Consider the following 26,396-nt stretch of genomic DNA (forward strand, 5'->3'; position numbering starts at 1 on the left):
CCGCCCAAGCCAGATGGTACAGTCCGAGTTTAAAAGGCCCGGGCCGGCTCGGCGGGCGCAGTGTGTGGGCGGCGGCGGCGGCGGCGGCACCCCGGCAGCCACGGACTCGCCTTGTGGGGCTGCCCCGGCCTGCCCGCAGCCGCTGGGCGGCTGAGCGACCCCGGGGAGCCCGAGCCGGAGCGCCGCCGCCGCGGGGTTCCGAGGCGCGGGGGCGCACACCCCGCCCCCGGCCCCGCCCCCCGCCCCCGGCGGCCAGCCCGTGTGTCCCCCCCCCCCCATCCGGGGCCTGGCTCGCGCTGGTAGCCCCCTCCCGCCGACCCTTGTGGGTATCGGAGTCCGGGGGACCCCGGTGTGCACTTCCGGGGCGCTGCCCTCCCGTTCCTCGCATCCAGCTTCAGGTAGGAGGCCCCTCCCCCCATCGGGAATCCCCCTCACCCGGGGCCTCTCTCCCCAATCCCCGCTGGTGGCGCCGTCCCTAGTCACCTGTGTGCCCTGCCGGGGAAGCTGGAGGTGGGTGCGGCCCGGCTCGCCTCCCTCCCGCCCCCTCTCCCCCCCCCCTCTCCCCCCCCTACACTTTGTGCGATGTTCTCGGAGGGCTCAGTGTTGGGGTCCGGCAAGAGACCGGCCTCTCCTCGAATCCACGCCTTTCCACGCGGGGGGAGGGGCGGGGGGGCGCCGGTGCTTGGGGATCCTTGTAGTCACTTGGGCTCCTGGGGGTGCGAGGTGCTGACTCTGGGGCCAGGGGGGGGGGGGGCCGAAGTAGGCCCCTGCTGGAAGAGCTGAAAGGCCCGGCCCGTGGGGCTCTTTGTGTGGGCGCGGGGAACGGGCTGCGCCGAGAGGGAGGAGCCGGGAGCTCCTCAGGTCCCACTCTCCCGGGCTGGGATGGGAAGGTGCTCCAGGCCGGCGCTCCGGGGCTGGGGGGCCGGGGTCTCAGTAACCCGCCTCCCTCTTCCCCCAGAACTAGAGAGTGGCTGCAGGGGCCCAGTCTCTCCGAAGACCCCCAGCTCAGACCCCCAGCTCGGGAGCAGCGCCCCCCCCCCCTTGCACCCGTGGGCCTCCGTTCTGGCCTCAACGCGTTACTTAGGTAGGGAAGGTGGGGGTCACTCTCAGAGCCCGTCCGGCAGAGCAGCAGAGCCGGACCACTGGCAGCCCGCTTCTGCCTCCCCCGGCCCCCGCTGCTTTCACTTTGTCTTGGAAACTGGGGGTTTTCCTTCTTCTTTCCCCCCTTTTGACTCTTGCCGGGCCCCCCGGGGCTCGGCCGGAGAGCGAGGGCAGCCTGGCCGGCCCCTCCCGCCTTCCCCGCTGCCCACGCTAGCAGCTCGGGCTCCGGCCGCCACGGCGGGCACGGGCACAGTCGGCAGCGTGCTTCTGGGCCGGCAGCAGCGCGCCCGGAGCTGTTTTCCTCCATCCCTGGCCCGTGGAGTGGGTGTGGCCTAGCGGTGGACACCATTCATTGTGGGGCCGCCGGAGATGGGGCGCCCACCCTGGGCCCCTCCAGGCAGTCACGCCCCGCGGGCGACATTTGCTGTCCCCAAATACAGTGATAGGACGGACAGTATCTTCCACGGGCTGCCGGCCCTGCCCATTGTTGGCATAGGCTCGCTAAAATGGCGAGGGTGCCCACCTGGGGCAAGAGAGGGGTGCCCACCCCCAGCACTTAGGGTAAGAGGTGAGATCCTGGAATTTTAGGGCGCTGGGGGGCTGAGCTTGAATCTGGGCAGGGATTGGCACGGAAGGGGGAGCACCTATGCCCGGGCCCCTCTCCTGAGCCCCGCAGCTGCTTGCGGTGATTTGTGCCCCACGCTGTCTGTCAGGGGGCCGGGGTCGGGCCGGCCGCCCCGTTCTGCTGCCGCTGGGAGGCTCCGCCGGAGGCTGTGGATTGGAGTGTGGAGTGTTCATGGCTGTTGTCTGGCTAGTGCTGCGTTTGTGTATCTTAGTGATGCTGTGTGTGTGTGTGTGTGTGTGTGTGTGTGTGTGTGTGTGTGTGTGTCTCTGTGTGTGTGCGTGTGCGTGTGTGTGAGACAGAGCCGGAGAGGTCTCTGACCTGCTGGCGCGTGGCTGAAGCCCCCTCCGCCCGCTCCCAAGCCCCGCTGTGCTTTGTGTGTGCGCGTGCTGCAGGTGGTGGGGCTTCGGCCTCGGGGGCCGGGGGCACCAGCTCCGGAGAGTCTGGGCCCGGGGACTCGGCATCGGAGCCGCGCAGCTCCATCTTAGCTCCACCCTGCGGGAGCTTGATTGGGAGGGGCTGTGGGGGCTCGAGCCCTGCTCCGAGCCGGCCCCCTCCCCCCGGAGCCGGCCAGCTTTAGCACAGAAGAAAGGACAGCACCAGCTCTGAGATTAGCCGTCCTCCCCCCGTCCGCCCGGGTCCCAGGAAAGGGAAAAAGCCAAGCTTTTGCCAGCGAGGATGCCGGCCCCGCGTGACATCACACCTGTGACTCCGTGGGGCTCCGGAGGGCTCTGAGCTCCCTGTGCCCTTTGGGCCCGGGTTTTCCGGGACCCTTGGGTGTGGCCCGTGTCTCCCCCGGGGCCTGATGCTAAGGAGCTGGGCTCCGGGAAGCCGAGGGTGCTTTCCGAGCGCCACTCGGTGACCGGGCCACCTTCTCCCTGCCTGATCACGGCGCTCTTTGTTCTCTCCCTCCCTCTTGAGGCTGACATTCGGGAGGAAGGGGCCGGGGAGCCGGCGGCCGGGAGGCTGGGCGGGGGTGTTCGGGACAGATCCTCGGGTGACCGGTGGGGAGGGCTGCTGGGAAGGAGGGCGGCTCGAGGACAGGCCCTTCCCGTATTTTCCCCCTACTTGGACGGCCAGGGGTACGTCTCTGTGCCGCCTGACGGAGCGACGGCCCCCGACCTCGTTCCCTCTTCCCCCACGTCTCACCCTAGGACTCGGCTGCTTGCCCGGGACCGGCCATGGCTCCGGGGGACCCCGCGGTGCTGCGCGCGAAGGCATCGGCCCCCTTCCCGCCACTGCTGCTGTTGCTGCTGCTCCTGCCCCTTCCCCACGAGGTACTCCCGGCCGTGGGCCCCTTCCATACCTTCTCTGCAGCTGACACCACCTTGACCCACTTGGCCGTGCACCGGGGGACAGGGGAAGTGTTCGTGGGGGCCGTGAACCGGGTGTTCAAGTTGTCCCCGAACCTCACCGAGCTCCGGGCCCACATCACCGGTCCCATCGAAGACAATGCCCGCTGCTATCCCCCTCCAAGCATGCGGGTCTGCACCCACCACTTGGTACCCACCGATAACATCAACAAACTGCTGCTCATTGACTACGCCAGTCGGCGCCTGGTGGCCTGCGGCAGCATCTGGCAGGGCATCTGCCAGTTCCTTCGCCTCGATGACCTTTTTAAACTGGGTGAGCCACATCATCGCAAGGAACACTATCTGTCAGGGGCCCAGGAGCCAGACACCATGGCCGGGGTCATCGTGGAGCAGGGATCGGAGCCCAGCAAGCTGTTCATCGGCACGGCCATCGACGGCAAGTCGGAGTACTTCCCCACCCTCAGCTCCCGCAAGCTCATCCGAGACGAGGACAGCGCCGACATGTTCAGCTTGGTGGGTGGCCCGGCGGGGACGGACGGTGGTCCGGGAAGTGGCCACGGGGGCGGCTTCCCGGTGTGGGGGTGGAGGGGGTGGTTGGAACTGCCTTACCTGAAGAGAGCCACAGTGCTCTGGTCAGAGATGGATTGAGAGGGGTGGCGATCAAACGACGGTATCCTTCAGAGGGCACGAAGAAAGTTGATGACTCCATCACGCTCCCTTCAGGGGGGGTGAGGGGGGAAGCCAGCAGCTTTTTCTTCTGGAGGCTGGGAGGCCCCAGGTCTTCTGGCAGAGTGGGAGGCGTCCTAAGGCAACTGGAGCCTTTTGGCCGAGCTGTCTCTGGCTCCGAGTGATGTATTCCGGGGCCTGGGAGCTAGGACCAAGTGGGTTTGCTGGGCCTGCGGGCTCCCATAAGGGGATTCAGAGTAGCGATTGCTTCCCTGGCTCTCTTCTCCACTTCCTGGGGGAATGCTGGGATGTATGGCTCATGTTTATGGATTCTTAGATCCGGTTGGGGAAGGGACCTTGAGTCCTGTATAGGATCTAGTAACACCGCCCCCCAGAGGTGACCAAGTGACTAGAACACTGGGCCTGGAGTCAAAGGCCAGAATTCACATTTGACCTCCGACGCTAGCTGTACGAGCCTGGGCCAGTCACTTAACCCCTGCCCGTATAAGACTGGAGGAGGAAATGGAAAAGCACTCCGGAATCTTAAGAAAACTCCTGGACACTTGGTCCGGGGGGGGTCACAAAGAGTCACCTTTTGACTCAACAGCAGCAGGCCCTCTCTGGGCACCCTTTCCGCCAGTGTAAGTCGAGACTCGGCTCACTTCCTTTTTGCCCAGGAGTCCTCAGCTGCTAGCTGGGGAGAAGGTATTTGGAGATGTTTGGATTGGGGCACCAGCCTTGTGGGCAGGACTCAGCCCCCGCTTGGGATCTGCCTGGGAGTCTCCTAGGGCAGCTGGCGGAAGGCCGCTGTTGTCGGCACTCGTGCCGCTGACTTAAAAGGGAAGGAAGATGGTTCCTGCCCTCTAGGATCTCACCTTGTCCCTGAGGCCGGGGCCTACCGCCCTTGTTTGGCATTTCTGTCCCCAGCACTCAGCCCACTACCTAGAACAGTAAGCAATTTCTAAAGCTTGGTAACGGACTGGCTACACGAAGGCAGAACGCAGGTCCGGGTGGCGTTCTCAGTCAGGCTGAGGAAGGGCAGCGAACGTATCGGCCTCGTGTCCAGATTCTCCCCCAACTGAGCCGTCGGGTCCGTCTGCCCACATCCCACCGTGGGCGTGTGTCACGGCTGGGGCAGCTCTTGGCAGTCTCCCTCGGGGGTTCCTATCCCCTCCACAGCCCAGAGCTTTTCCAAGAGGCAAGTAGTGTGTGAATGTGGCCTCTTGTTCCAGTTCTACTACTTCCACTACACTGGGCAGCTTACCGCGACTCCCTGGGGCTCAGTTTCTTCATCTGTAAAATGAGACGGTTGGACTTGGGGGCATCGAAGGGTCCTTCCAGCTCTCAAGACTATCTAGATTCATTACAGCAATAGCAACTATCGTCAAATAAGAGGAAGGACAAGTGGGAACAAGTCTTGAAAGAAGTTGGAACTTGCCTCAGCCCGAGCATGGAGGGAGCGATTCCTCGAGCCATTTCAGGTGGCCTCTAAATCGGCGAGGCTCGTAGGCTCGGGGCCGGAGGGGACGCTCGCCTTTCTTCCTCTTCTCATTTCCCTGCTCTCCTTTCTCTCCCTTTCCTTCCTCAGGTGTACCAGGATGAATTTGTCTCCTCCCAGATCAAAATCCCGTCAGACACCCTGTCTCTGTACCCAGCCTTCGACATCTACTACGTGTACGGCTTCGGGAGCGAGTCCTTCGTCTACTTCCTGACACTGCAGCTCGATACCCAGCAGACGCTTTTAGATGCCGCCGGCGAGAAGTTCTTCACATCGAAGATCGTGCGCATGTGTGCCGGCGATTCGGAGTTCTACTCCTACGTGGAGTTCCCCATCGGCTGCTCCAGAGACGGCGTGGAGTTCCGCCTGGTCCAGAGTGCCCACCTGGCAAAGCCCGGCCCCCGGCTGGCCCAGACGCTGGGCTTGTCGGAGGATGAGGATGTTCTCTTTACCATCTTCTCCCAGGGTCAGAAGAACCGGGCCAGCCCGCCCCGCCAGACGCTGCTCTGCCTCTTTACTCTCAGGGACATCAACGCCCACATTCGGCGCCGAATCCAATCCTGCTACCGTGGAGAGGGCAAACTGTCTCTGCCTTGGCTGCTGAATAAGGAGCTTCCCTGTATCAATACGGTGAGCACGAGCCCCAGATCCCTCCCTCGCTCTCTTCCTCGCTCTCTTCCTCGCTCTGTCGCCACTCACCTCTCCCTCCCCCATTTCAGCTCTATTGGAGGAGCCTCAGGCTGCCCCAGGCTGAGGGTCGGGGGGTGATGGGCGCCCGGACGGCAAAGCACACTGGCCACACTCGTGAGCCTTTGCCAGCCGGGAGGAAACGGGAGCTCTTAGCTTCTTGCCCTCTGGGGCACTGAGAGGACAAACTTCTCTTCTTTCCACCCCCAGCCCATGCAGATAAACGGAAACTTCTGCGGCCTGGTCCTAAACCAGCCGTTGGGCGGGCTGCAGGTCATCGAAGGGCTGCCCCTGCTCGAGGACCGGTCGGACGGGATGGCCAGCGTGGCCGCCTACACCTACCGCCAGCATTCGGTGGTCTTCATCGGCACCCGCAACGGCAACCTCAAGAAGGTAAGGCCGGGCTCAGGCAGCTGGCTCCGAGTGCCAGCTCGAAGAGCTGCCGTGCCGGTGCGAGGCAAGGTCGGACCGAACAGCTCCGAGGCAGAATTTCAGCAAGCTTGGTGCCGTTGCTTGGTCCTGGGAGCAGGCGAGCCCTGAAGGTGTCTGAGTGAGGGAGCTGCAGGGAGAGAGGTGATGGGAATAGAAGCCTGGCCCATATTCAGGCCGACAGACAGACGCTCTGGGCCTGAGCGGAGGGACCCGGCAGTGGGCGGCCTTCGGTGCCTGTCCCAAGAGTTGGGTTTTTACCTTGTAGGCACTGGGGAGCCAGGGAAGGATGTGCAGTGGGGGAGGAGCACGGTGGCAGTGGCTGTGAATCATAGGACAGCCAGATAGAGGGTGACTGAGGTTACTGGGAGAACAGGGAGACACTACATACAGGCCCAGAGCTAGTAGAAGAGCTTCAGCCGTCTTTAGTTTGGTGGCCCCCTCCACTCCGTAGTGACTTAGGCTCCTTCGCGTCCCTTTTCCCGAGGCCTCTGGGAAGTTTGGGCCAGGGAAGCGTCTTCGCACATTCCCATTTGGGGTTTGGTTGGGTGGTGGCAGGGAGGAGTTAAGCTGCTTCTTGTCTTGGGCAGCCCACGTGCCCTCTTTCCCTCTCTTCGCCTCTTTCTGCCTCCTGTGAGGTGGGTGTGGGGACGCATGGCCTTCCCGTGGCACGGCTTAGAGGTGGCCGCAGTGGGCTGCTGCTCTAGGCCGCCGACTTGCAGATGGACCCGGCCGTCTCCCAGTCCCTTCCGGGTTTCAGCTTGACTCAGCCCTCGGCCTCAGTTCCCCGTTACATGTGAAAATCCCCTCCCAAAGTGGGGCCTTCTCATTTGGGGCTTCTCTTGTGACCCCTGGCTCTGTAGTCTTTTTGATCCTCCCCACTCAGAGTCAGGGGGCCATTTTGGGGGGAGAGAGGAGGGACAGAGATTCAGCTAGAGGCTCATGGGAAGCAGGCCCTGGCCCTGCTGTGTTCAGTTTGACCACTAGCTGGGCCCCTGAGGACCCCTCAAAGCCCTAGCTCTCTCAGATAATCTCAGCATGTCCCTTCTTTCTCCTCCTCCTGAGGATTCTGGGATGGCTTAGAGAAGAATTTTCTTCCCTGGGGTCAGTGCATCCTCTTCATCGTGGGTGAGGAAGTGATTGGGGGGGGGGGGAGGGATGGAGCACCACCTCCATAGAGAGGCAAAGAGAAGCCAGTGTGTTTGGGACATGGTGTCGGTGTGCTGATGATCCGGGCCTGGCCTCCTTCGCCCGCCTGCCCCGCCTTAGCCGACGGCATCCCGGCACACTGGGATGTTGTGTTCCCACTCCCCCACCCCACTCTGCTTGGGAGTGGAGGTGAATGTTAACAAGGGTGATCGGGGAGGGCAGAGGCCCACGTGGCCTTCATCTGAAGCCCCTCCCCTTGCTGCTTTGGCCTAGGTTCGTGTGGATGGCATCCACGACGCCCATCTGTACGAGACGGTGCCCGTGGCAGAGGGCAGACCCATCCTCCGAGACCTTCTGTTCAGCCCGGACCATCAGTACATCTACCTCCTGAGTGACAAGCAGGTGCCCGCGGGGAGGAGGCGGGAGGCCGGCAAGGCCGGGGGGCTGGGTGCCGCTGGTCCACTGAGGCCACTTCCCCTTCTGCTGTCCAGGTGAGCCGGGTCCCTGTGGAGACATGCGAGCAGTATCTTCACTGTGGGGCGTGCCTAGGCTCGGGGGATCCCCACTGTGGCTGGTGTGTGCTTCACAACAAGTAAGCTGGCAAAGGGTGCTCGTGGGCCAGATTTTGGCCTCCCCCTTGGATCTCCCTCCTAGACTCCCCCGCCTCCGACGTCCCATCTGGCTCCCGGGCTGGGGTCGGGGGTCTGTGGCCAGAAGGCCGGCCGGAACAGAGGCAGCCAGGCAGGGCAGGGGGCCCTCTCTCCCCTGGCCCTGGAGCATCCAGCACTGGCAGGCAGGGCTAGTTTTGTGGTCTGCCTTCCTCTGAGATCAAGCAAGTGGCTCGTCCTCTTCCAAGGAGGCTGCCTGGGTTACTTCTTGGAAGCAGGGTAGACACAGCCAAGGGACCGGAGGCCAGGGCCCTCACAAGCCACCTTTGGGGGGGCCTCCATGCCCGGGGCCGGGGCCTTCACTGGTCCTTGGGGGGGGCCTCCATTCCCGGGGCCGGGGCCTCCTTGGGGGGTCCTCCACGTCTGGGGCCAGGGCCTTCACTGGTCCTTGGGGGGGGGGCCTCCATGCCCGGGGCCGGGGCCTTCACTGGTCCTTGGGGGGGGCCTCCATGCCCGGGGCTGGGGCCTCCTTGGGGGGTCCTCCACGTCTGGGGCCAGGGCCTTCACTGGTCCTTGGGGGGTCCTCCACGTCTGGGGCCGGGGCCTTCACTGGCTCCCTGGGGCTCACTCTTGCCTTATTTCCTTGAGTTCAAGTTTCATGGGCAGAAATTTCCCAAGAACCCCCATGTTCCCAAGGATTTTCTGGTTCTTCGTATGGTCAGCCCGGGGCACATTTTCTCTTGGAATAAAAAACAAAATTGTATTCTTCTTTCTCCTCCCCCACTCCGAGCGGGACCTGGGGGGGGCCCCGAAGACGGCCCTCCTCATCTCCCCCAGTGAGCAAGAGCAGGCCCCCTTCCCCACCCCTGCTCACAGGCTTGCTCAGGTAGGCCATTCTGGGCCCTGGGCCTAAGCAGGAGTGCTGACTGGCCTAAGTGAGGCCCCTCCCGCCAGCCACTGTGTTGGGGGTGGCACTGGGGGAGAGAACAAGTGTCCGTTAAGAGCCTACTAGGTGCCATGAATTCCGCTAAGCAACTTACAAACATCGGCTCGTTCGATCCTCACAGCAGCCCCAAGAGGTAGGTGCTGCTCTGATCCCAACTGGGGAAACTGAGGCAAGTAGCCATCTGTTTCAGCAGCTCGTCTGGGGTCTTGCCACTTGCTTTGCCCTTGGGTGCTTAGACCCTGCTGGTTGACCTGGGGCGGTGGGGTTCCTGCTGGGGCTCGAGCTGTGCCACGAAGGCCCGTCCGCCCACCTGGCCGTGCTCCTGGGCCCTCACCTTCTCCTGCAGCCGCGTGACGGGGCTGGTTTCTGCACCAGAGTTGGGGGTGAGGGATAGACAGAAAGGGCAGAAGGCCTAGCGGGTTCTCCCTTTTCCAAAGGCCAGGGCATCTCACGAGAGAGGCGGTTCCTCGCCCAGCCCCCTCGCCGTTCAGACACGCTCTGGACCAGAGCCGGGCTGACGGCTCTGGCCGCTAGGGTGTGTGCCCGGGGTGATCTGGGTCGTGCGTGCTGGGGGGAGGGGAGGACATCAGCCTTCTCAATCCAGGGCCTCTGGGGCCCCCTAGCCTTTCTGCCTCCCTGGTGCCACAATAAGCCGCTTCCTGGCAGAACCACAAGGCCCTGCTGCCAAGTGGGAAAGAACATTGAAGCGGCTGCCTCTCCCTCCTCAATCCCACGTGGCTCGCCTCTCCGTCTCATCCCCGGGCCCTCCCTAGGGCAGACCCGGCTTGCCGCGTGTCCCCAGGCCTCCGCTCGCCTAAGGAGCGGAAGCTCCAGCCCCTGATGACGTCTGTCTGCTGTTTGGGCCTCTGGGGGCCGAGCGGTTGCCTGGCGCTCCGGCCCCGCCTCCCCCCTTCCCTGGCTGGCGCCAGAACAGCCGGCGTGAGGTCCGGCCCGCGGCCGAGGGTCCTCTCGGGGGTCTGAGGCTGTGTTTCCCCCCCTTCCTCCCCCACACGTGCGTGTCCAGATGCTGCCGGGAGGGGGAGTGCCCTCGCGCTTGGGAGCCGCACCGATTCACCGAGGTGCTCAGCGAGTGCGTCCGCGTGTCGGTACGGCCCAACAACGTATCCGTCACCGTGCCCGAGGTGCAGGTGAGGCATGGGACGGCGGGATGAGGGCTGGGGAGCCGGGCCCCGGGGCCCCTCTGAACTTCGGCCCCCGTGTCCTCGTGGCCCCCAGGTGACGTTGGTGGTCCAGAATGTGCCTGACCTGACGGGGGGAGTGAGCTGTTCCTTTGAGGCCCTGGCAGAGAACGAGGCCTCCCTGTTGGGCCCGGGGCAGCTGCAGTGCCTGTCGCCTTCCTTGCGGGACATTCCCGCCATCACTGGCGGGCACGGTAAGCGGGCGTGAGCGGCTGCTGCGGCCACACCCTTACGATGGAGTGCCCGGCTCACCGGCTACCCCCCGCTCTGCCCACAGGCGCCACCTCCACTGTCCAGCTCTACTTGCACTCCAAAGAGACCGGCCTGAAGTTCGCTCAAGCTGATTTTGTCTTCTACAACTGCAGCACCTTCCAGTCGTGAGTCTTGCCTCTGAGGCTGTTTCTGCCCGCCCCCCCCCCCCCCAAGGGAACATCCCAGCTCCCGGAGGGAGGGCCCACGCGCCGGAGAGCCGAGCCAGCGAGCCCTGCCCCCGACTCGGCCAGCCCGCGGCGGCTCGGGGCTGTGGCATCGGGACGCGGCCCACAGGAACGATCGCGGATTGCCGTGAGCCGTGTCGGGCGGCGGTTTGATCTCTTTTGTTAACTACTGCCCGTGATGTTTCGGTCTGCTTCCCCCCCAAAAGAGGCGTCTGATCCCCCTGTTCTAGGCTGACCTCGTGTTATGGATGAGGAAATAGGGCAGAGAGAGAAGAGGCTGGTCGGCCCAACGTCTCTCTCTCTCATGCACACGCGCACAAATGTACATATCCACACGCACACTCGCGTGCACACATGCAATTGCACAACACAACGCACACACGCCCACGCACACAGTGCGCACGCACACACGATCTTAGAGCTGGAAGGGGCCTAGTCTCCCCCCCTCGTTTTACTGAAGAAGGAAGTCAGACTCAGGGAAGGAGAAGAGGCTGCAAATGGGGGGAGGAGGAGGATTTGCCTTCAGGTTTGTTCCTTGTGAGCGCAGTTTGTGTCCCTGCTTCAGTCAGGGGAGGGCCGAGGGAGTGTCAGCTCCTCAGGAACCCCTCGATTGTCCCGGGAGTTGAGGCAGTTGGTGTCTCGTGGGCCTCGCCTGCCGCCGGGCTTCCCGGCTCTGTGTCCACAGGCTCCTGGAGGGTGGTTTTGTTGGGCAGAAGGAGGGGCACCCCTGCCCGGCTGCGCCCCGCTCCCCGAGGCAGTCCGGCCCAAGCCCGCCCCGGCTCTCTCCAGGCCCCGGAAGGAGCGGGAGCGCGCTGGATTCCAGAGGGCGCGGCCGGCAGGGAAGGGGGACTTCCTGGCCTTGTGCTCCCCATCTGGAAGATGAAGGCTTGTCTCAGATGGTCCCCTGCTCTGTAGACCACCCTCCAGGAGAGCGGCTGCCCATTCCTCCGAGGCCTTTGGCTTGGGCCCACGGGCAGGGGTCCGGCATCCGCCGTTTTCTAGCCGTGCGAAGCCTCGTTCAGCCTCAGTTTCCTCTCCTGGATAATGGGGATAATAATAGCCTCTAGTTCCTGGGCCTTTTGGGGGATCAGATGAAACGCTGCCTATGAAGTGCTTTAGCAACTTTCAAATGCTCTAGAAATGCTCCCAAGGAGCCGGTGCTCAAGCCGGCATCGGAGTCCTGTGGGAGGCGCTTGAGAAACATCCTGAGGCTAAAGGAGTGTCAGGGATGCTACGGGCCCCGTTTAGCCACGGTTGGGATTGGAGGCTCACTGAGGTTTCTCCCCCCAAGCAATACAGCCAGGAAGGCAGGACAGCCTCCCCGGCCCCCAGGGCTCGGCCCCCTAGCTCCGCCTCCTTGTGAATATACTTCCGGGGGCTCTTGGGGGTCAGCCCAGAATCTGGAGAACATCAGGTTTAGGAAAGCATCAGGGCCCCACCTCTGGCCACAGACCCTCGCCCCCCTTTTTCCTTGAGAGCGCCAAGGTGCCGAGAGTCTGGGCTGCTCATCCCATCTCTGGCCGGCTCCGCCGAATGACTCGGACTCCCTTTGCACCGCCGTCCGTCTGCCCGTTCGCCGTCTCACCGCCGAATCTGCTTCTCTGTCCGCTCAGGTGCTTGTCGTGCGTCAGCAGCCCCTACCCCTGTCACTGGTGTAAGTACCGCCACATGTGCACGGACAACGCCAGGGAGTGCTCCTTCCAGGAGGGCCGGGTCAATACTACTGAGGTGAGAGCTGCGCCTTTGCCTTTTTCCCTGGTTCTGCGCCGTGGACGTGATGGGCTCTCCCCGCGGCTCCTTCGGCGACAAGTGGCTTTGTTGTGATGTCTGTGTTGGGAGCTTCCAGGTGCCACCCCTGAGGGGAGCTGTTCTCACGTTATCCTCACGAGTGTGGGACTTCAAATTGGGGGTGCCGCTTGGCCCTTTTTCTAGGCCTCGAGGGGCGGGTTGCCCTGCTAACAGAACATGACAACCTACCTCTTGCTGGTCTGGGGTTAGAAAGCAAGGCCCCTGCCCAGGTGCTCTGTGTGTGTGTGTGTGTGTGTGTGTGTGTGTGTGTGTGTGTGTGTATACTTAGGTGGGCCCGTGCGTGCATGTATGTGCACATCCCCATGGGCCTGTGGGCGTGGCTGCATTGCAAGCGCACGTGTGGGCGTGTGTGTGCACGTTTGGGCCTCTGTGTGTACGCGTGCGTGAACATGCACAGCAGAGGAAGCAGCTGGGAGGAAGAACTGACTGTGGTCAGTCTCCAGAGGGAGCGGAGGGCTAGCGCCGCCTTCTGTCTTTTGTCTGTTTCTGGGATGGAAACCAGCTGAGCCTGTGCGATGAGACCCCGGGGACCCCGGCTTCCTGCATTGCTTTGGCCCCTGGCCTTCCTGGCTCCCCAGCTAGGGGGCCGGTGGCCAGCGTGGGCGGCCGGGGACGGAGGGGCTGAGCTGAGGGCCACGGGGCCTCTTCCCCACAGGGCTGCCCGGAGATTCTGCCCAGCGGGGAGATCTTGATCCCGGTGGGCGTGGTCCAGCCCCTCACGCTCCGGGCCAAGAACCTGCCCCAGCCCCAGTCGGGGCAGAAGAATTACGAGTGCGTGTTCCGAATCCAGGGCAGGCAGCAGAGGGTGCCCGCCATCCGCTTCAACAGCAGCAGTGTGCAGTGCCAGAACACCTCGGTGAGTGACGAGACAGGCGGGGGCACGAGCGGGTGCTGGCTGCCGCCTTCCCCCGACACCCACTCGGGAGGGGGGCCCGCCCCGCCCATGGGCCGGGGCCACCTGGATCCAGGCAAGTCTCCACAGTGCCACGCTGCTTGTTTCAGCCTTGAAGCACTGAGGGGGGGGGGAAGTGTATTGTGCACATGTGAGAATGTGTGTGTGCGTGCGTGTTTGTGTGGATATTGTGGGTGTGCACACCTGTATGTATTTGTGAGTGTGGTGGGTGTGTGTTGGAGAGAGAGTGTGTGTGTGTGCGTATGCGTGTGTGTCTGTGTGCGTGTGCGTCTGTGTGTGCACGTGTTTGTGTGTCTGCGTGTGTGTGTAAGCCAACCAACAGAGACGGGACGTGGAATGAGGCTGCTCACAAACAGGCCTCGGGCCTGGCTCCCGTTGCCATGGACGTCCTGGGGTCTCCTCGGGAAGTTCCGCCTCCCCTCTGCCTGTGCCACTTACCCCTTAGCCTCGTGGCTAAGTGGTCGGACCCTCCCTCCCCTCTCTCCCAACGAGCTCAGGGTCCCCGTCCCCACGGTAACACTGACCCCCTCTTCACGGTAACTCCTCTCAGTATTCCTACGAGGGAGATGCACAGGGAGCCGTGGCGTTAGATTTCTCCGTGGTCTGGGACGGCGACTTCTACATCGACAAGCCCGACAACTTCAAAGGTGAGAGTGGGTCTCCGTTGTCCTCGTCCCCTCTGGCGCCCGGCCTCTCAGAAGCCCCGAGATTATGTAGAGCCCCCTGTTGGTAACCTTCGCGTCTCCCGACCGCCGTCCCCTCCTTCCTCGGCCCCTGCCAGCCTCGGGTCCTCCCCTCGGCCCCCGAGCCCGGCCCCGTCGTCGACGCAGCCCGTGGCCGTTTCTCCTCAGCCCTGTTGTACAAGTGCTGGGCCCAGAGGGAGAGCTGCGGCTTGTGTCTGAAGGCCGATCCCCGCTTTGAGTGTGGCTGGTGCATTTCGGAGAAGAAGTGCCAACTGCGGGCCCACTGCCCCATGCCCAAGGGCAACTGGATGCACCCAAGCAAGAGGAACCCCCGCTGCAGCCATCCACGCATCAGCAAGGTCAGCCCGCGCCCTCTCGGGATGGGGGTTGTGTGAGGAGGAGCTCCTTGCACACCCTCTGCTTCGCTCCCGTCTCCCACAGATCTACCCTGTGAAGGGCCCCAAGGAAGGGGGCACGCAGGTGACAGTGCTGGGTGAGAATCTGGGCCTGACCTACCACGAGGTTGGTGTGAGAGTAGCGGGCGTTCGCTGCAATTCCATCCCTGCCGCATACATCAGCGCTGAGCGGTGAGTGAGCCGCGGGTGCCCCGAGCGTCCTCCTGGCGCCGCCCGCAGCCCGGCGTTCTGTCTGCTTCTCGCTGTGCAGACACACGCACGTGTACACGCGTACACGTGTGTGAACGCCCTGGTCCCCCTCTCCCCCAGCAGCAGAGGTGGGCCAGGGGTCGGCGGCGCCCGGCCGGGGCCGATTCGGCCCCTTGTGGCCTTGGTGCTTGCCCCCGTTCACTCATGGCACTTTCTTGCTTGCCAGGATAGTGTGTGAGATGGAGGAGTCCCTGGTGCCCAGCCCGCTGCCAGGGCCTGTGGAGCTGTGTGTGGGCGACTGCTCTGCTGACTACCGGACCCAGTCAGAACAGCTGTACACCTTCGTGGTAGGTCCCTGAGCCAGTGATGCAGACTTCCCCGGGACCCGTGTGGGCCGCGTCCCCTCCCCGCCTCGGTTTCCCCAGAACGAAGCTTTCTTTCCTGGTCCCTGCCTTCTCCCCCTTAAGGCAGCTGGGTGGCAGCATGGAGAGCTCTTGAGCCTGGAGTCCAATCTACCCTCAAACACGTCGTTTCAGCTTTGTGTGCCCCACTTTCCCCACTCCCCACCTGAGGAATATAATAGGATTTACCTTTCCAGAGCGATTGGCACACAGTAGTACGGCCTCCCTCCCTCCCGTCCATCCTGCTTTCTTCTCTTCCCCCACTGGTTCTGAGTGCTTTCTGGACTGGGCCCTGGGGCGGGCGTGGCCGGAAGAGGAGCCCGTTTTTCCCTCTCGGGACCTCTCCTTCCACTGCAGACCCCAACTTTTGACCAAGTGAGCCCCAGCCAAGGACCAGCTTCCGGGGGCACCCACCTCACCATCTCTGGCAGCCACTTGGATGCCGGCAGCAGCGTGGCCGTGGCTGTGAGGAACAAAGAATGCCAGTTTGTGAGGTGGGCACGGTGCTTTAGGACGGGAGTTCCCAATCCACAGGCACACAGAGTAGTAAATGCATTGGAGGGTTTGGGGGCAGGAGGGTGGAGTCAGGGATGCCCCCCTCTCTGGGGTAGCTGAGCTCAGCCTGCGAGAACCCGGGGGATGAGGAAAGAACACATGGCAGGCCTGAGGGCCAGCCTGGGCCTAGCCACAGGGACTTAGCCATGGGGGCCTAGCTGTGAGTGCCTGGCTGTGAGCCTGGACGTGGATGCCCAGCCATGAGGACTTAGCCACGGGTGTAGCCACGGAGTCCCAGCCAGGGCGCCTAGCCACGGGGGTCTAGCCTCAGGACCCACCTGGCTCGGTAAGAGTGAGCCTGGAAAGCGGGCCACGTCAGCAGAAAGGTGGTGTAGAAGAAGCCAAGGAAGCTCCGGAGAGTCACCAGTGTCTGTCAAGTTGAGGGTAGACAGGAAGAAGGGGGACCCGGGCTCGAGGGTCACTGCGATCATGCCGACGCAGGTTCTGGGCCTGTGACTCGGAAAAGGAAGCTCCAAGTGGCGTGGGGATGGGAAGGCCCGTGAGGGTGAGGGAGCGGTGCAGGAGGAGCCGGGAGGGTTTGGGGGCGGGCAACGAGGTGAGTTCGGAATATGTTGGGTTAGAGCAGTTTCCCGGGTGGAATGTCCAGTAGGTGACGAGGGACAGTGGCTCGAGAGCAGCTGAGGCTGGCTGCACAGATGTGGGCGTCTCCCGAAGTAAGGAGGGCGGCGGAGGGGTTGTTTGGGAGGATGGCTGGGGCCCCGGTCCCCCGCACCCTGACCCACTCCATCTCTTCCCTAGGAGAAGTGCCAAGGAGATCCTGTGCATCTCCCCCAGCTCGGGCCTGGGCCCGGGCCAAGCCGCTATCACCGTCCGCATTGACCGCGCCAACGTCTCCAGCCCTGCCGTGCTCTACACGTACACTCCGGATCCCACCATTACCCTTCTGGAGCCGGCCTGGAGCATCTTTAAGTGAGCATCCTTTTTCTTCGCTGACCGGGCCTAGCCCAGTGGGTCACTCCGGAGAGGGGGCTTGGGGCCCTGCTTCTGCCACGTGCTGCCTGTGGGAGCTGGGGGCGGGCAGACCAAGCCTTCCCATGCCCTCCGGGCACTGCCCGTGGCCCAGGTGGGGAGACCGAGCCGTTCGGCACCCTCTGGGCCCCCCAGCTAAGGCTCCCGCTGTGCCATGGGAAGGTCGTGGTCTGCCTTGGCCCAGGTGGGTTGTGTGGGGGCCTTAGGCCTTTTCTTTTCCCTCCTACCATTACAGTGGCAGTACCCCCATCACTGTAACTGGAACCCACCTGTTGACGGTCCAGGAGCCCCGAGTTCGAGCCAAGTATCGTGGCATTGAGACGATCAATGTGAGTTGAGCGCCCCTTCCTCCCCCGGAGCCCCTCTCCCCCTCCTCCCCACTCACCTTCTCCTTCCCTCTCCCTCAGACCTGCCGAGTGCTCAATGACACTGTCATGCTCTGCAAGGCCCCCGGCATCTTCTACGGCCACTCGCACCCGCCCTCCGAAGGCGAGCATCCAGATGAGTTTGGCTTCCTGCTGGATCACGTGCAGGCTACTCGGACCCTGGACCGCTCGGCCTTCACCTACTACCCCAACCCCAGCTTTGAGCCCCTTGGCCCTACTGGCGTCCTGGACATCAAACCGGGCTCCCATATCATTCTCAAGGTGTCGGGGGAAGGCGTGGAAAGAGCCAGGGAGGGTGCTAGCCAGGCAGCCGGGGCACCGGGCTGCCACAGGCCCACCCGGCTGTGACGCTGCCCGTCTCCGTCTCTCCCGCCTGTCCCTAGGGAAAGAACCTCATTCCGGTGGCCTCGGGCAGCTCCCGACTCAACTATACCGTGCTGATCGGGGGCCGGCCGTGCGCGCTCACCGTCTCCGACACTCAGCTCCTCTGCGACTCGCCGACGCAGACCGGCAAGCAGCCCGTCATGGTGTGGGCCGGAGGCAGAGGGTAGAGGGCGGGGCGGGCGGCAGAAGCCGGCTGGTGCCTGTCTAGACCCCCACGTGCCTGGCTTTTCTCGGGCAGATCCTGGTGGGAGGCCTGGAGTTCTGGCCGGGGACGCTGCACATCTATGCGGACCGGGCGCTGACCCTGCCGGCCATGGCCGGCCTGGGAGCGGGTGGCGGACTGCTGCTCCTGGCCATCGGGGCCGTCCTCGTCGCCTACAAACGCAAGACCCGAGACGCCGACCGTACCCTCAAGCGGCTGCAGTTACAGATGGACAACCTGGAGTCGCGCGTGGCCCTGGAGTGCAAGGAAGGTACCGAGGCTGGGGCTGGGCCGGGACGAGTCGTGCGCGTGGACGGAGGGAGGCGGGAGATTCGGGCGGCTCTGGGGCAGGGCCGCCGTCCTCTGCCGTCTCGCCCCCTTTTGCATCGCTGTCTTCTTTACCCTCAGCTTTTGCCGAGCTTCAGACAGATATCAACGAGCTGACCAATAACATGGATGGGGTCAAGATACCCTTTCTCGATTACAAAACCTACGCCATGCGGGTGCTGTTCCCTGGAATCGAAGAGCACCCTGTGCTCAAGGAGCTGGATGTGAGTGTGGGAAAGCGCCGAGATCCACCTGCCCCCCCTCGCCAGGCCCGTCCCCTTCTGTCCTCTCACCCCCCCCCTGCCCGCCTCCCATGCTCACTCCGCTCCCCTGCCGGTTTCCTCAGACCCCTCCCAACATGGAGAAGGCGCTCCACCTGTTTGGACAGCTGCTGCACAGCCGGGCCTTTGTGCTGACCTTCATCCACACCCTGGAGGCCCAGAGGAGCTTCTCCATGCGCGACCGAGGCAACGTGGCCTCCCTGACCATGGTGGCACTGCAGGGCCGGATGGACTACGCCACCGGCCTGCTCAAGCAGCTGCTCGCTGACCTCATCGAGAAGAACCTGGAGAGCAAGAACCACCCCAAGCTGCTGCTGCGGAGGTAGGTGCCCCTCCGCCCCGTTCCCTGGCCCCGGGGTGCGGCACCCCCTGCCTCTCCCCTCTCCACCTTTGGGTATCTCCAGGCGTCTTGTCTCTTGCGGGCCGTATGTTGGCGGGTCTCGTCTCTGCTGGGGGGACTGGAACCCCATAGGTGGCCACGGCTGAACTCGCCTTCTTCCCTTCTGCCTCGTGGCCTGGCTTAGGACTGAATCGGTGGCGGAGAAGATGCTGACAAACTGGTTCACCTTCCTGCTGCATCGCTTCCTGAAGGTGAGCATCCCTCTGAGGGCCCGGGGCACGCTGGACCTGGGCCATCCCGGAAGGCTCCCGGCAGCCCTGGGCCTGTGTGGCTGCGCTGCTTGGCGGGCTCCCGCTCCCCTTGGGCTCCGGTGGGGGTCCCGGGGGTGGGGCCTCGCGTTCCCTCCCGTGGTGCTCACCAAAGCTTCCCCCGGACCAGGAGTGTGCCGGGGAACCCCTCTTCATGCTCTTCTGCGCCATCAAGCAGCAGATGGAGAAGGGGCCCATCGACGCCATCACGGGGGGAGGCCCGCTATTCCCTGAGTGAGGACAAACTCATCCGCCAACAGATCGACTACAAAATGCTGGTGAGGGCTCCCGGCTCCACGGAAGGGGAGCGACCCAGACCCGAGGCTGCCGGGGGGACTGCGGGGGGCGAGGAAGGGGCGAGAGAGGGAGAGGTGCCATGTTGGGCTGCTTCCCAGAGCAAGGCTGAGCTCCCTCCCTCTTCGCAGACCCTGCACTGTGTGTGCCCTGAGAGCGAGGGCAACGTTGAGGTCCCCGTGAAAGTCCTCAACTGTGACACCATCACCCAAGCCAAGGACAAGCTGCTGGACACCGTGTACAAGGGCATTCCCTACTCCCAGCGCCCCAAGGCGGACGACATGGACTTAGGTAGCTGCTGGCAAGGCTGGAGCTGGCTCTCCTTGGCTGCCACGACCCCCCCCCATGAGGCACACACAGAGAACCCCACCCCGAACACCAGCCAGAGCAGCACCCTGGGCCCAAACTCGGGAAGTTCCACCTCGCCTCAGGCCCTCGTCCGCTGTGCTCCTGGACCAGTCATTTAGCCTTAGTGTCTTCCTCTGTAAAATGGGGTCCTAAGAGCACGTCCCTCTCAGGGCCTTGGTGAGAATCCTCTGAGGCGACATCCGTCAAGTGCTCAGCGTGAGGCCGGTGCACAGTAGGCATTGTGTTCATGTTTATCGTTACAATAACTCTCGTGAGCTGGGCCGTTGTGTGACCTCACGCAGTTCGCTCTTTGTGGACTCGGTTTCCTCATCCATCAAACATGGGAGGACCCTGCGGATTCGGGATGCCGGCCTGCCTTCCTCAGGCTTGGGTGGGGGATGCTCGAGGGTGTCCCCGGGTCGTGGCTCGAGCCCTCTGTGCCCTCCACCTCCCTAGAATGGCGTCAGGGCCGCGTGACCCGGATCATTCTGCAGGACGAGGACGTTACCACCAAGATTGAGTGTGACTGGAAGAGACTCAACTCCTTGGCGCATTACCAGGTGGGGTAGCTTCCTGGGGCCGTCAGCCCTGGCTCGTGCCTTTGCCGGGACCCCCTGCCCCCACCTTTCTGACCCCGACTTCCTCGGCTGCTCTGTTAGAGGAGAAAAAGTTCAAGGGTCAGAACTGGGGTGGGATCCCACTTCTCCTTCCCGCTTGTACGTGAGCTTGGGCGAGCCTCTTGCCTCTCCTGGGCCCCGGTTTGCTCTTGTGTGAGGGGATGGGGTCGAACTAGGCGGCCCCTAAGAGCCCTTCCAGCTCTAGGTCTGGGGTCCTCCCGCACTCCTTTCCCAGGTCACAGACGGCTCCTCGGTGGCGCTGGTGCCCAAGCAAGTATCTGCCTACAACATCGCCAACTCCTTCACCTTCACGCGATCCCTCAGCCGCTATGGTGAGCGGGGGTGCCGCAAGAAGGGAGGAGATGGGAGAAACAGGCGGGGGGGGGGGGGAGAAAAAGACAGAGGGAGAGACAAGAGAGGGAGAAAGAAAGAGACAAGCAGAGGAAGAGAGAGACAAGGGGGGGTGAGAAAAAAAGACACGGGGAGAGAGGCAAGAGGAGGGACTGAGAGTGTCCCAAGTGGGGCTGGGAGACTGGAGCAGGGAGGCCCCCGGGACCCGGCGGGCGTCCTTGGGGAAGGTCGGCTCCACGCTGTGCCTGCCTCCCGCAGATGCGGGCCCGGCCGCTCGAGGGACCACGGCCACGTGGCTTTTCAGACACGGCCATGGATCGATCGGTTTTGCTTTTTTCTCCTTGAGAGAGAGCGTAGCACAGCTCTCTTAACAGCTACAACCCGACTTGGAATCTTGGGGGCGGCTCGGATGTGGAGAGGAAGTTGCCGTCTGGGTTGGCACAGAGGCGTTTCCCTTCCGAAGGGCCACGGGGCCTGCTCCCGAGTCCTCAGTACCCCCGTGCCAGTGCCCCTCTCGTCTCCCCTTACAGAAAGCCTGCTCCGGACTTCCAGTAGCCCCGATAGTCTCCGTTCTCGGGCACCCATGATCACACCTGATCAGGAGACGGGCACGAAGCTGTGGCATCTGGTCAAAAACCATGACCATGCCGACCATAGGGAGGGTGACCGAGGCAGCAAGATGGTATCGGAGATCTACCTGACCCGGCTGTTGGCAACCAAGGTCAGTCCCCTCGCCTGGAGATGGGCTTGAGTTATGCTCCAGAGGTTCCTTCACTTTCTCCTGCCCACGATGGCCATTGGTGGCTCAGGATCCTCAGCTGCCACAGGGTCCCAGTACTCGGGCACCCGGGGGCGTTCCGTCCCCGGGCCTCAGCTGCGGCCGTCCCCCAAGGGCTCGGGAACGGTGTGGCGTGTCTCTGCGAGGGTGTCGCGAGCAGCACATTCGGAGTGATTCTGGCAGTTTGTCCTCAGCGCACGTTTGATCTTCTCACTGGTTGTTTCAAATAAAGCCCCGGCCTTAGATGTTGTCCTACTTCTGGCCCGTCATGTCTGGGGCCTCTGTGGCATCGCGTGCTGTCAGCAATACTGGACAAAGACAGCGGGGGTGGGGAGGGCAGTGGCCGGGGTCCACCCTCCGAGCCCGGACGAGCCCCCTCCCCTAACTGGGCCTTTGCCTCCTCCTGTGGAACGGAAGCGCTCTGGAGGAGACGAGCTCCCTTCCGCCTCTTCCCCAGGGTCCGTAGCTTGTACTGTTCTCCCCAGGGCACCCTGCAGAAGTTTGTGGATGACCTCTTTGAGACGGTGTTCAGCACCGCCCATCGCGGCTCGGCCCTGCCTCTCGCCATCAAGTACATGTTTGACTTCCTGGACGAGCAGGCGGACCGGCAGCAGATCGCTGACCCCGACGTGCGCCACACCTGGAAAAGCAATTGGTACCCGCCTGTCCTGCAGGCCCTACTTTCCAGCCTAGCCGGGGGTGGTCGGGAGAGGGGGCAGACGGGAGTCAAGGCCAAGCCAGGGCTTTCGAGGTGCGGCTTTGGCCCGCCAGCTGATCCTGCTCTTTGGGGGCGGCAGAGCCTCTTGGCCTCCGTAGGGCGTAGTTTTGCCACTTGCGGGGGTGCCTCACCAGGCCCAGGGAGGATGTCCCTGAAAGGGCCATGTGTAAGTTGGAGTTCTCTGAAGCAGTTGGTGTAAAGTGAGGGATGGCATGGCAGCGCCCAGGAGGAAGTCCTTCCAGACACCCCACCTTCCTCCTCTGTCTAAAGAAATCCCAGCATTCCTATACTGGGTTTGCTTAAAACCAGGGGCGCCTACAACCAAATCAGCTCTTTGTGCGCGGACTTGGCGGTTGTTAAGCAGATTTTTCAGAGGAGATGGAGGAGAGGGACCGGTACACACAGAGGCCCGGAGGCCGGAAAGGAGTCCACCGTTTGTGTGAGGGCCAGACAGGAGGTTGGCTTGGCCAGAGCAGAAGGAAGGGCCATGTAGTTATTCCAGTCCTGAAGAGGGCAGAGCTCAAGGAATAGTGTGTTTATTTCAAGTCCCCTGCCCTTTCCCTAAATACTTAATCCCCCCCGGAAGCTGAGGGGGTGGGGATACCTCCTGTGGCCTGGCATCCGCACTTACAGCCTTAGTGGGGGATCCAGCTCAGGGGAAACCCCGGATGTTGGGCCAGAGCTGTGTGGTGGGAGCTTGGGGAGGGCCAACCAGCCAGGCGCTGCCCTCACCGGGATACCTGGGGCCTCCTCCCCACCAGCCTCCCGCTCCGCTTCTGGGTGAACGTCCTCAAGAACCCCCAATTCGTGTTCGACATTCACAAGAACAGCATCACGGACGCCTGCCTGTCAGTGGTGGCCCAGACGTTTATGGACTCCTGCTCCACTTCCGAGCACCGGCTGGGCAAGGATTCCCCCTCCAACAAGCTCCTCTATGCCAAGGATATCCCCAACTACAAGACCTGGGTAGAAAGGTGGGCACCGTGGCTGACCTGTTGGAGGCTACGAGTTGGGTGTCAGGGCAGGGGTGGCTTGCCAGCTTCCTTCCCCTGGAACCGTCGGTGGCGGCGGCAGAATGGGCAGCGGGTGCCCAGCGAAGGAGATGTTTATGCTGCTTTAGCCCACTACGGAAGGAGAACAGGAAAGGGGGCAGTCCCCTGCCTCTGACTGGTGGGGAGAGAAGTGTGGGATAGACAGGGAATTGATTCCCATTCACCGAGCACCCACCATGCCCTCCTGGCATCGTTTGGGGGAGTTCTAGTCCAGTTGAGGGCAGGTGGGTACCGAACATTACAAACCAGACGAATGGCGTGGAGGCAGTAAAGAGGGAGGAGCAGTCCCGTTCTGGGACTCACAAGCCAGGTAGAGTCAGAACAGAAAGAGGACAACACGAACAGAGGTGGAGGAGGCAGCCTGGCAAGCCGGTGTGGGGGAGACCGTCTCTGTGGGCAGCAGCTCCCGGAGGGGAGGGATGGGAAGTGAGATCCCGGCCGCCCTTCCTGCCCCGAGCATGACCTCTGCCCCGACAGGTACTATCGGGACATCTCCAAGATGGCATCGATCAGCGATCAAGATATGGATGCCTACCTTGTGGAACAGTCCCGCCTCCACGCCAATGATTTCAACACCCTCAGTGCCCTCAGCGAGCTCTACTTCTACATCAACAAGTATCGGGAAGAGGTGGGGTGCTCTTCCCTGCCCCTGCCCACCTCCCATCCCCACCCCCATCCTTTCCTCCTTCCGGCCCTCGGGCCCAGCTCCGGAGGCTCGCGCTTCCGGGACTCTGGTGTCCGCATCTTCATTATCACTTGCTTATTTGGGACCCGCTGACCCCAAGCTGGGTTATGGGGTGGCTTGAAGTTAGGGCCCGATGAAATCCGGACCCTTTCCCGGGGGGGGCCGAAGCACACCCAAAGGGGCCGACGATTGGCGCAGGCCAAGAGGCCGGTGCGTGTGTTTCTAAGCTGGGCCCTGAAGGGACCGGACGAGCAGAGGGCATTCTGGGTAGGGTGGCCAAGTGAGGTGCGGAGACCAGAAGGACTGGGCAGATAGCCACAGTGAAGGGGACGTGTTGGGGACTGGCCCTTCCTCCCTTGCCCTCCCACCAGCCCCTCCCCTGCAGGCCCCATATCCTGACACTCTCCTCAGTAAAAGCACGCCCTGTTCTTGGCCCCCCCCCCCCCCCGGGGGGCCAGAGGGGGCCTGCATGGGCGTGGCTAGTGGGGAGGCCGAGGGAAGAGGCCGTGTGCAGTTGAGCAGGTGAGAACATGGGAGGGGGAAAGGACTGGGGACTCATGGCAGGAGGTTTGGGGCTCACAGGTGAATTCAGTACGCACCTACTAGGAGACAGGTACATGCAAGAGGTGGGGAGGTGAGGCTGGTACAGTGGCTAGAGTACCAGGCCTGACTTCAAACCTGTTCTCCCCCATCCCCTGGCTATCTGACCCTGGACAAGCCGATTCGCCTGCCTCAGTTGCCTCATCTATAAAATGGGAATAAATAACAGCACCTTCATAACAGAGTTGTTGGCATGATCCAGTGAGAGAGTAGTTTGCAGTTATACATAAAGCACTAAGTACAGTGCCTGGCACCAGTAGGTACTTAATAAATGCTTATAAAAAATTAAAGCACATACAATAATAATAATATTAGTGTGCCAGGTCCCGGCCTCCAGGAGCCTCCCCGCTAGCTCACCCAGCACATAGACACGAGTGTGCAAAATGCATCAGAAGCACTTCCCGTGCCACAGGAGAGGGCATGGGGAGAGCAGAGCAGCTTGGGAGGTGAAGGGTGACGGTGAAGCCAGCGGGTGAGAAAGAAGGGCGGCTGCTGGGCCCGGCCTCCAGGCTTTCCCTCACCCGGCCTCGTGTGGCCCACAGATCCTCACCGCCCTGGACCGAGATGTCGGCTGCCGGAAGCAGAAGCTGCGCCTCAAGTTGGAGCAGGTCATCAGCCTGGTGTCCAGCAACAGCTGAGGGCTGAGGGGCTGGGGAGGGCAAGGAAGCCAGCAGCCCACCCCTCTCTTGGCTTCCCCCCCTCACCACCCATCTCCCTCCTCAACCCCCGCACAGCCCAGCCCCCTTCTCTGCCTCCCTCCAGGGGGCCCCCGCGGCCCAGCCCTTTCTCCGCCTCCCTCCAGGCGTGAGCAAGGGGGACCTTTCTCTCTCCTCACCTCTAGGAGAGACGGGGGGCCGGGCCTCCCCGTATCCCCAATGGAGGCAGAAGGGGAAGCTGGGCCGGGCACATCTGGATAGACACACTCCCACGGAAACCAAAGGGGAGGGGGGCGCAGTGTCTAGCTGGCCTCGTGGAGGGGAGGGTCTTTACTTAGTGCCTTTCTTTTTTGGGGGGTGGGGGGCCGACACCAGTCAGTCGGGCCCCCCACAGCCAACAGCAGCAATACCCCCAGAAATGGACCCCGGTTCTCCCACCTCCCTCTAAGTTCTGATCTCTGCCCCACCCCCTTTGTGTGTGCTAACTCCAGGTGTTGTTCAACAGAACCTCTCCTCAGCCTGTATTTATAACACCCCCTTCCCCCAAGCCTGACTCGGCCTATTTATTTAATTTGAACACCCCCCACTCCCCTGTAAATATTCTTCCTGCCCGAGGGTGGCTTGTGCTGTGCCCTGGGCAGCTGCCCAGCCGGGGGCCACGGCCCCCTTCCTTCCTTTTCCCTAGGCCCATCATCAGGCCCTCTTGGCTCTTGCTTTGTTCCCCGGGCCTGGCACCTCAGGAGCCTGTGATACGTGGGGGCACCCGTCCACGGGTGGCGGTCATGGGGCCAGCAGCTCTCACTGCCTCTCACTGATCTGGAAGGTGGTAGGAAGGCTTTAAGCCTGGGGGGGGGGGGCACTGGCGGGAGCCCAGATGGGAAGGGGAAGACCTCGGCCTTGGTCCTATCCCTCACAGGGCCTCAGTTTCCTCATCTTTCAAGTCAAGGGATTGACGTTGCCAGTGGCCCTCCCAGATTGGCCAGCCTAGTTCCACGAGCCCTCCTCCACATCTTCCTCCCTGCTCCCAGCAAAGCAATAACAAAGAGTTTACCTGGTGCCAGTGACTCGGGGGAGGGGAGCCCAGGGCTAGTGCCATCTTTCCCTCCGGCAGTGCCTTTCTCCGCCTTCACAGGCCTGCCACTGCAGCCAACCGGGGCTTGTAGGGACATCCTTGGAAGGGAAAGAGAGGCTCGGAGGCCTAGGCTGGGAGAGAGGCTTGTCAGCTTATAGAGGCCGTGCCTTATTCCTTAATTTATTCTGTACACTGCCCCAAAGTGTAGATGTTTTCTGTACAAAGCCAAGCAACTGGCCTGCCCTGTAAATAAGTGTCTGATCGTGCCCATCAGTCTGTCCTTTGTCGCCCTTCTCCTCTTCCCCAGCCATTCCTGGCCGCATGAGCTTTTTATTTTTTCGTTTTGTAATTATTTTCTTTTGCTAATTAAAATGCCTGGAAAAGAA

The 26,396-nt window shown here is 62.7% G+C and overlaps 1 protein-coding gene across 1 annotated transcript; it reads left to right on the top strand.

Annotated features, from left to right (window-relative positions):
* On the top strand, positions 1-26,396 carry PLXNA3 (plexin A3). Its single transcript, XM_074277935.1, is given in 36 exon segments — positions 1-113; positions 116-334; positions 337-398; positions 2,878-3,549; positions 5,291-5,830; positions 6,098-6,280; positions 7,739-7,867; positions 7,957-8,057; positions 10,044-10,167; positions 10,256-10,412; positions 10,496-10,595; positions 12,269-12,383; positions 13,120-13,320; positions 13,928-14,024; positions 14,229-14,419; positions 14,502-14,647; positions 14,892-15,012; positions 15,424-15,560; positions 16,381-16,551; positions 16,847-16,940; positions 17,019-17,258; positions 17,381-17,524; positions 17,620-17,854; positions 17,992-18,134; positions 18,257-18,513; positions 18,716-18,782; positions 18,970-19,050; positions 19,052-19,117; positions 19,265-19,424; positions 19,938-20,041; positions 20,334-20,430; positions 20,980-21,170; positions 21,713-21,882; positions 22,707-22,919; positions 23,475-23,625; positions 24,825-26,396. Coding segments are annotated over 36 exon segments (6,075 nt in total). The 5' UTR covers positions 1-13; the 3' UTR covers positions 24,921-26,396.

The sequence above is a fragment of the Sminthopsis crassicaudata genome, chromosome X (assembly GCF_048593235.1).
Source record: "Sminthopsis crassicaudata isolate SCR6 chromosome X, ASM4859323v1, whole genome shotgun sequence".
NCBI lineage: Eukaryota > Metazoa > Chordata > Mammalia > Dasyuromorphia > Dasyuridae > Sminthopsis > Sminthopsis crassicaudata.